The sequence below is a fragment of the Stegastes partitus genome, unplaced genomic scaffold (genome assembly GCF_000690725.1).
Source record: "Stegastes partitus isolate 25-593 unplaced genomic scaffold, Stegastes_partitus-1.0.2 Scaffold1047, whole genome shotgun sequence".
In the NCBI taxonomy this organism is placed as follows: domain Eukaryota; kingdom Metazoa; phylum Chordata; class Actinopteri; family Pomacentridae; genus Stegastes; species Stegastes partitus.
This window is the reverse complement of record NW_007578778.1, coordinates 84,261-94,439: the sequence shown is the minus strand read 5'-3', so window position 1 is coordinate 94,439 and position 10,179 is coordinate 84,261. Positions and strand designations below refer to the sequence as shown.

At 43.0% G+C, this 10,179-nt stretch overlaps 1 protein-coding gene across 1 annotated transcript in view; it reads right to left on the bottom strand.

Annotated features, from left to right (window-relative positions):
- Positions 1-508: 508 nt before the first annotated feature.
- wdr18 (WD repeat domain 18) overlaps positions 509-10,179 on the bottom strand; it is a 35,639-nt gene continuing 25,968 nt past the window's right edge. The window contains exons 8-10 of the mRNA XM_008295440.1: positions 1,697-1,860; positions 1,155-1,223; positions 509-706 (exon numbers count right to left, since the gene is read on the bottom strand). Coding sequence (XP_008293662.1) covers positions 578-706; positions 1,155-1,223; positions 1,697-1,860 — 362 coding nt within the window. The 3' untranslated portion in view covers positions 509-577. The remainder of the gene's footprint in view (positions 707-1,154; positions 1,224-1,696; positions 1,861-10,179) is intronic.

The following is a 10,179-nucleotide window of genomic DNA, read 5'->3' as shown; positions in this document are numbered from 1 at the left end:
GTCAGGGTCATTTCAGTTCATTCATTTTATAGCAAGCATCAGTCTGAATCCAGTATTGATCCCTGACCAATAGTATTAGTCACTAACTGTAATCTGGTCACCTTGAAAAGTAATCTGATTACAGTCATTACAGTCCCAGTAAACAATTATAGGTTTGATAACGGTTAGACTAGTTAGAATTAGTTAAAGCTAGCTGTGGTTAGTTCAGCTGTTAGTTAAGGTCAGCTGTCGGGGCCCGTGATTAGTTAACCTTGATTTGCTAACTTAGCGCTAGTTAAGCGTTTGCTAGCCGCTGGTTATTGGTTATTGGGGCCTGTGATTAGTTAACCTTGATCTGTTAACTTGGCACTAGTTAAGCGTTTGTTGGCGGCTGGTTATTGGTGGTTGAAGTTAGAAATAAACAGTCGTAGCTACAAACACAGAAACTCAACTTCTAAAAAAAAAAAAGACTTTTATTTTGTATCAAAAACAAATCATCAGTGTGTTTACATGTTTGTGCGTTTGTTTAAATGTGTGTGTGTTTGTTGAAATGTGTGTGTGTGTGTGTGTGTGTTGTTGCTGTGTGTACATTGTGTGTCTATGTGGGTTTTGTGAGCAGCTGGCTGGAGAAGTCGTACAGATCTTTGTTGACTTTCTTCAGAGTCTGAACTTCCTCTTCGAGTTCTGCAACTCGAACCTTCGTGTTTTCACCGTCACCGAACACTGACTGAAACAACAAACACATCAGAAATATCAGTGAGTCTCACGTCTTAGGTTAAAGAACAGCAACAAGTCGAGCATTTTACGTTCTGAATCCTCAGACACTTTGGTTGTTGTTCCTGCAGCTGACGTTCATCGTCGATCGCTAACAACGATCAGACTGAACAAACAGCTGCAGCTCAGTGGACGAGTCAAACAACCTAAATCACTTTGGAAACATCATTCTGAGCTCATAAAAATGGAGCTTTCACTTCCTGCGGCTCAAACTGTCCGCAATCATCCAGCTTCAGTCTAGACAAACTCCAGTTTAACTGGAGTTTAACTGGAGTTTAGCCAGAGTGGAACCACATTAACTGGTTTAATGCATGTAGTCACTGGTGTCTGACCTCCTGCCTCACCTGCTGGACACCAATCAATTACAGCTGAAGGAGGTATGAAGCCCCGCCCCCTCTCACCTTGTCAGTCACAGCGTTCATTAAGGAGTTAAGCCGATCAGCTTTCTGCAGGTATGTTTCCTCTTCCTCCTGAAACGCCGCCAGAATAAAACCAAACAAACATCCTGAGTTTCATTTCAACACAACTTTAAAAAACATTTAAAAAATACAAAGGTCTCCATTCTGGGTGTAACTCCTAAACACAAGGAAGCAGACGAACACTGTGGCATGTGAGCGCCCCCCACAGGCTGCAGAAGAAATGCAGGACTGCTACAGCTGATGTTTTTTTCTGAAACCAGAAATTGCTAATGATCCAGGAAACAACACAAACTTTATTACAGAGTGTTGACAAACTAAAATTAAACTATCAGATTCTGTCTCCTCATTAACATGAACAAAATAACTTGACGGTGTGTGTGTTTGAACAACCAATCAGAGCGCCGCGTTCATGCCTTTAGAATTATTTCAGTTTTAGCGGTCGACAATAGAAATCGGTGTGAGTTAATGCCACTCAGTGACAGGTGGAGGTCTCCTGAGAGGTGGGACTTCACCTGCGGACTCACCTGTACGTGGAGGCCAAGGCGGACGCACACCTCCCCCGACTCTCCGCCGTCGCCTTCGGAGGCGTGCAGGTGTCGGTTGAAGCGCGGTAGCGGGACGGTGGGCCGACTGTCGGGCAGGAACATGTTGGCCGGAGCTGCCATGATGACGGCGTTCATCACCGGACCTGAACACACAGACAGAGGTGATGTCACAGGGCTACACCTGTTCAGGTAAATGTTGGTGTGACGCTTCAGGAAGTCATCTGAATGATGCAGGTTTGAATTATTTCAGCTTTAACATATAATTTCTGCAGAGAGGTCTAAAACTACAACTGCCATGATCCTGTCGCCATAGAGACACAGGTGTGTGAACCTTTACCTCCACAGCTGCTGAAGTCTGTCAGATTGATTTAATCACATGACAGAATCTGATGCTGTGATTGGATGGTCAAGCAGAAACACACACTGGGAGTTGTAATTAAAGATTCATGAAAACAAGCTGGTACCTTCGTCTTAGAATCAGAGAAGCAAAGTTTCTCTGCTGATCATTGAACTGATCAAACTGATCGATCCAAACATACGAAGACGTTTGTGTCAAACAGTTTCGGCCACATCGTTTATTCACCATTATTTCAATAAATCTACACCTGAACACGCCACGTAGACAGACTCTCTTATCACACAGAAATCTGTAACTTTATATATTTGTCAGCAAAAGAACAAACTATAAACCAACATGATTAGTTTAAAATATCCAGTCAAGAAGGAAACAAACTGAGAAGGTTTCATATGAATGTGATGGAGGTTTCTGGTTCTACATTCAGTGTATTTATCAGCACAAGACTGTGCAACAAAACTACAGACGAAGTCGTTTATCTGCTCATAAAGACAGATTGTTTGAAGGGTCAATAATAAAAGGTTCAATGGTGATGTGGACGATGGATTCCGTGATCTCACATCACTGGGATGTTCTCATCGAGGGTCAGACTGTTTTATTCTTTCAGCTGCTGTTAAAGCAAGTAAAGAACAAAACATCCTTCAGACCGATAAGTCCACTCACTGCAGAGCTTAGAAAGTCAACAAGGACAAGGTTCAGTGTTGAATCTGCCTGTTTTAGGATGATATCGACATATTTAAAGGCCGATAGAACAACGAAATGTCCTCAGAGCTTCTCTCACTATCTGACACTGAGCTCCGCAGGAATGATGCCTGATGCTGTCTGTCAAGACTCGATCTGTCATCAGGAGCATCACCTGCTCGTCAGGTCTTCAGCATCAGTTGCCATGATGATGTAAGAAATGAACCACTGTCAGTCAAACCTGAAGATCCTGCTTCATCCAGAGCTCAGCCTGCTGGAGCTCTTTGTTTCTGTCATGGTTTTGTTTAGTTCTGATGAAAGCAAGGAAAAAGTCCTCTATCGTGTAAACTGCAGACGTCCAGCTTCAGTCAAACTCTTTATTCCAGCTCCTCCCTCCTGCTCATGTTCATAATAAAGTTCATGTTTTCAGCCTCGGGGTTAAAAACAACGGCGCTCTGAAAGCTGCAGCAGTCCTTCACTTTACTCTTTTATGGGGCTCTTCAACTCTTGAACCTGACAGTTGATCTGTGATTGGTCCATTACTGTCAGTCTTCCACAAACACACTGTAAATCATCCGCAAACTCTGATTGGACGGACAGCTGTGATTCGCTTAGCGGTCTAACGGCCATCTGGATCACTCAGCTTCCTGTCAAACCACCGACTTGAGCCGGTCTGGAAACAATGCTGAGAAGAAGCACCTTTTTACTCATGATTCAGTTTGACCAGAAAAACACCTGAAATGTTTTCATGGTCCTGCTGTTTCCAAACAAAGACACATTTCTACGTGTTTGCATCATGATGTTCATTGTTTATAAAAAAGCACGAAGGATGACAGCCGTCAGCTTCATGTTCAACACGAGAACAAACAAATATCCAAACTGTGATGATCTACATTGTGAAATCACAACAGAAAACCTTTTAACAATCTCTGCACAACAACAGCTCATCTGACCTCTATTACAACAAATCCTGCATCAACTGACTGTGAACTGGCACTTTCACTTAGTTCAGGTCCTTTAACCTCTAAACTGTCTCATGCTTTATTGTTTTAGTTCCTCTATTATATGAATGTGCTTTAATGTTCACATGTCAGTGATTCTTTGTGCTCTGTTGCTCTGAGTTCAGTGTTTGCTCAAACGTCAGTTGAGCAGAGGTGTTAATGAATTAATTGATTTAATGTTGTTAATAATTTCACCAATAAGAGATATTAGCTGAAAGGCAGCAGATGAAGGTCATGATGTCAGTAAATGTATCATAGACCAGCTGTAGTACCTGGTTGTTCCACCAGGTGGCGCCTCTTCCTGTTTAATCCTGTAGAGACCAGAGGAGGCGTCACTTGGACTACAGTTCATGGTGGCAGCAGAGAGCATTGTGGGAGTTTAGCAGCAACAGGACCATGACAGAGACTCTGAGGAGGTTCATGACCTCCAAACAGAACTCTGTTGATTTGAGCAGAACTGGGCTAATAAAAAGTCTCTTTACACCAATGGCTGAATAACTGAGTCGAACCAACACTACACGATATAAATAGTTGAAATCGTACACATTATGTTACTGTATCAGGGACTTACACTGAAGGTTTAATCCAGTGTTACTGATTAGTCGACTTCTAATTAATATGGCTGCAAACTGAAGGTTAAGGAACGTGTTTAAATTGTGCATTCCTACAGTAAACTCAATGAACTCAAACTATCCATCCATCACCTCTACATCTTAATCCTCACTTGGGTCGCAGGGGGCGGAGCCTATCCCAGCTGACTCAGGGTGAAGGCAGGTTCACCTGGACAGGTCACCAGTCTACCACAGGGCTACACTTAGAGACAGACAACCAAGCACACTCACACTATGGACAATTTAGAATCACCAATTAACCTCAGCATGTTTCTGAACTGTGGGAGGAAGCCGGAGAACCCAGAGAGAACCCACACTGCACGGGGAGAACACGGAGACTCCACGCAGAAAGATCTTCAGCGGGACGCAAACCGGTGACCTTGTAGCTGCGAGGCAACCACCGTGCCACCTGCAGACGACTTGGTCTTAATTTCATCTCAATGTTGGTCATACATCGGAGCTGGCAGTCTGTGAACCTTTCAGTGTTTTCCATATTTCTGCATAAATAGGAGCTAAAATATCAGCAGATTTTCATATAAAATAAAGACCGGAAAAATAGAACCAAATAAAATTGTTGAGGAAAACATATTTATTTGTTGACATCTGATATTATATACAGTTGAAACCAGAAGTTTACGTCCACTGTATAAAAAGACAAATAACTTTTTTTCCCTCACTGACATGAAACCAGACTGAACACATTTGCAGGTTGATAAAGTTCACAGACAGAAAGCTTCTGGAAGAACTTATAGATGTGTATATGTAAACTTCTGACTTTGAAGAAAGTCATAAAACATTCTCTAAAAAATTCTCTCTCATTATTCTGGCGTTTAGAAAATAGTAATAATGTTGGTAATCCTGACTGATCTGAAACAGGAGAAGTTTGGTCTGATGTAATGTCAGTGAGGAAAAAAAAGGTTTATGTCTTTTATACAGTGGATGTAAACTTCTGGTTTCAACTGTATCCATGAGTGATGTAGGTAATTGAACTTTTGCTTTCAGTTTCAGTTTTAGCAGCTGAACTTTCCAGTAACTGTCCTGAACATCAGCCCTTCTACAAACAGCTTCACCTCTGAGATGTTTCTCCATCAACTGTTTGCTGACTCCACATTCTATTGGATGAAGGTCTTTGACTTTATTAGGGTCCGAGGACCCCTACTTGCTGCAGCAAGCAGGGGTCCTTGCCCGAAGGGCAAGGACCCTATTGTTCCCGCTTCTTTTTATTTTCATCTTGCCATCCACAGAAAGTTTTTCCAGAAGTTTTCTGTCTGTGAACTTTATCAACCTGCAGACGGGCATCAGAGTTTTTCCTCCTCCTTGCAGCTCAACTGTGCTTTTGAGTAACGGTGCTCAGTGTCTCCTGATGATGAACTCTTGAGGCCTTTTAGAAGTTTCCCTGGTTACTCTGCAACCACGCGATGACCCGCTTCGCTCTCTCTTTCTGTTGAGGACTGAGGACGGTAACAGTCCCGATGTGGCTCAGTGGAGTCCAAACTCTCTAACAACAGTTCTGTCGCCTTCCAGCCTGAGAACATCAACAACTTTGGTTGTGCATCGATATGTGAACATAAAAATCTGTCGTTGATGTCTGTTGAAATTAAACAGCACACAGAGGGTCAGCTTTGACTGATTATTAGATTGATAGATTTTTTGAGGCCGATGCCGATTCCGATATTTGGGGAAAAAAAATTAAAAAATTTTGATAAGTGATTAATCGACCGAATAATTTAAAAGAATATATAATGAATAAAATAGCTTTTTTTGGTCCCTTAATGCTTACAACAACAAAGATATGAATCACAGGCAGAACATTTTACAATACTTGTCCTTTGGTATTTGTATAACTTCACAACAGCGTTTTTCTGTAGTTCTCTGCAAACCTGTCTGAGTGAGGCTCTATGCCTGTTTTGGTTTCAGACTGTACGGCAGAGTGAGTGATCTTACCGCTGTACGGTCGTCAGCTATCTTAACTCTTCGTCATCTCCATGTCCAAGTTTGACTTGTTTACAACAAGCAGCAGTTACCCGAGAGAGAGGGAAGTGCAAGCAGTACGAATGTAAACAAAGGAGGAGGAAGAGAGCCGGGATCCATGCTAGGCTAAAGGCTCCAGACGGTGCCGGTTGGTGAATAAGGTTCATGGATCAGCAGTTTAAAGTCACATGTAGCTGCTTCACCGGATGCTGTGGAGTTGGACTCGTCGTCATGCAGAAACGTCTCCAAGTTTTAATCTGCTTTCGTCTTTGATTGATTCAAACTTTAGAGTTTTTGTGGACACTGACATAAAGCCTAATTTTTTTCTGATAAAACACACTTGGGCTCTTATTTTACAGCATTTGGTATCAATAAGATATTTCTTTCTTTTTTTACGCCACTGGCACACGGCTCTCGTTGGCCTCCTGCGACTTACAGCTAATAAAACGTTAATTATCCTGCAGCTTCTGAACACTGAAACCTGACAGAAACATTGTTCATCTGATGTGAGGATTCCTCAGTCGGTTTGAGGTGTAGTTGGTATTCAGCTGAACATTTCAGCGGCAACATGAAGAGGCGAGCTGAAGGCTGAGTGAAAAACTGACCATCAAACTTTCATCACATCACAGTCTGACAGGAGAGCGAGCCGGCAACCTCAGGAAACCCAGGAAAACTCAGGAAAGACCAACAAACTAATCCTACTTTTTTAGATTCTCTGTAAGGGGAAAGAAAGAGTCCATCCCTTGTTACCACAGTTCAATGTGATACCATTTACCTGACAATACACACAGCAAGAACATTACAGATGTTAATATCAGTCCAGGGTTTATGTTTGACAGCTGATCTGGTCTGTTCATTCATGTTCTGTAGGTGGAACCTTGTCGTAAAGCTCTGGTAGAACATACTATGTACTGAGACTCCAACAGATGGAGAAAACTTGTATTCTTTACCATAGATCAGCTGTAGTACCTGGTTGTTCCAGCAGGTGGAGCCTCTTCTGGTTTAATCCTGTCAAGACCAGAGGAGGCGTCACTCAGACTACAGTTCATGTTGGCAGCAGAGAGCATTGTGGGAGTTTAGCAGCAACGGGACCATGACAGAAGCCGTGTCTCAATATGCGTACTTGTCCGTACTCGCGTTCTTGCGGACTTGAAGAAGTACTGCCCCAATTCTAAGTACGCATCTGACCAAGTACGGATAAAATGCCCGGATGTGTTCTCGCTCCGCCCATATTATCAAGTCTGCATCAGACCGGACTTTTGTTAACTTCAGACAAGTATCCCAGAATGCATTTCACGCGAGGGGAAAACTTTCAACGGTAACACAAGCTTTTTTGTAAGTACTATTGTTATTGTGACACAAACTGTAGTGTTATGATTATTTTAGGTGAGAAAGTAGTGGTATAAATGTCAAATATGTGGTCATTTTATCACGATAAAGCCCGCTTAAAATTTTGCTCTGATGATTTCGGAGATGTGAGCGTCTTGGTTTGACATCTGTGAAGGCAGCCGGCGCTCATAGTAGCCATCGAGAGCCGCCTGATGTCAGCAAGACTTTCTGAAGTCTGCCGCTGGCACTGACGGTTCCGTAGCGGTTAAACAGGGATGAACGTAGAATAAACCCTGAATAAACCTCAGAACTGAAGAAGCCTGTTGAAGGTGGAACAAGAAGTCCAGCTAAGGGCGAATGTTCGAATATCAAAATTGCTATCCGGATACCACGACGACCACATATTCGGATATTTGGGTCCAGCCCAACAAAATAACCAAATTTTAATGGTTTCCTGGTTCTGTCAGTTCTGCTGGGCCCAAGTCATCGTTATACTCACTTATCATAACTCTTCATTTTATCTGCGACATCCGGATCAGTTTTGTCACTAAACCAGAATCAGAACTCGGAAACCTCGTTAGTGAAACATGACGACAAAGACGGATCAAACAGCAGCGTTCCCAGTGGACCCTCAGTGACTGGAGGATGTTATAACGGTCTGTAAATGATTTCAGTGTAAAATATTAAAACTGCTCTACTTCTGATTCCACTGTGAAATATTAAAGCTGCTGCAATCTGAGTGTCTCAAATGACTTTATTCTCTCTGCTGGAAAACTCAGGAGTCCAACAAGTCCAGAACCGAGTCAACAGGTGGACGTCTGTGATGTGCACCTGAACATGAAACTTGTGACCTTACATGGGTTCTGCTCAGAACCCAGGAGGTCAGGAAGGGCTACTGTCCCTAGTTCTCTGCTCCCCGTACAAACAGAATTACGAATGCGCAGCCAACCCGGTTGTAGTTGGATCATCAGAACCAGTGAAGAGGCTGAGAGCCTCACAGTGCCAGAACAACAACAACCTACTGCTGGACCAGAACCAAGCAGCTGATCATGGACTCTTGGAGAACCAGCAGAGGAACCACACTGAGGGCAAATGGATCACCTGTGTAGAGGGTCAGCAGCTTTCAGTACCTGGGAGTGAACAGATTCTGCAGTTTGCAGCCAACATGTTCTTCTGGTCGTTCTGACCCACAATCCTTTGCAGAGTTACATCACAAACATCAGTGTCGCATGCCAGAATAACAAACAGACGGCACTGATATCAGACTTCAGACTGCAACAGTCAAAGTTTAAGGTGCATTTTTATGATGAAGTATTCTGTCCCAGTGTTACAAGCTAAATACGTGCAAAGTTAAAAACCCAAACCAGGGTCAGAGTCAGTCAGCACCCATCCCTGGGCCCAGACCTTCTGGGTCTCTACAAGCTGTTCTCCTCATTTGATTAATCAATTTTTTTTATTTTTTTTTGTAAATTTTCAAACTCCATGATTCTATCGTTCAGGTTCCACAGCAGGGTTCCAGACTGCGACCGCAATGGTCACATATATAACCTTTTTCTGCAAGTGTGCGAGTTAAAACTTCATGTGGTCGCATGCGAGTGAACGATGATCATTAGGCTGTTCTGGTTCCTTCCGTTGGCACAGGTAGCTGCTGCTCCAGTTACTGTGATTGAAAATAGTCATATTCCTCCCTCGTTGACTCAGTCTCTCTCTTTCTGACAGTAAAACAGTCAGTTTCGCTGTTGAGAGAGGGAGAGGTCTGACACATCTGGTGATGTGTTCAGGTGCAGGCAGACAGATCTCAACTGAGTCAGTCAGGAATAAAAAGTAGCCCCGCATTCAATCTGAAGGTTCACATTTTAACAGCCATCACACCACACAAAGATGACGGCCAGTTGTTTGGACATTTAAAATGGGTTCAGCTTGTAGAAAAGTCTGTTAATGAAAAACTCTGCTCATAGGAAACTTTTCAACTTGGGCAAATTTGTGTAGAACAAACAAATGTCCCAACAAATGTTTGGTGTCCCACCTGTCAGAGACGCTGCACTGCTGCCACCTGGTAGCATCTACCGGAGCAGCGTGTGAGGTGTTTAGGGAACATCGGTAAAATGTAGCATCAGCTCACACACATGTTCAGCAAGTGTTTAGCCTGTGTCCAGTTAATGAGTGATATCAGAAGAGGACTGCTGACAAAATAAATATATTTTCAGATTAAAATATTTTACAAATATCAAGTCTTGTATCACTGAAGATCATAGCAACATAACTAAGTGGATTAAGTGGATTAATAGCTGTGGTAATGCTGAACCAATATAAGGGACCAAATCATTAGCTGGTGTGATCCACCAAGACATCAGAGCTACCATTGGAAGAGTTAGTCTGGAGCCCTGTACAGCCTCCAGGGTTCTATCTCTCAGGTTCCGCTGCCTCCAGGGTTCTATCTCTCAGGTTCCACAGCCTCCAGGATTCTATCTCTCAGGTTCCACAGCCTCCAGGGTTCTATCTCTCAGGTTCCAC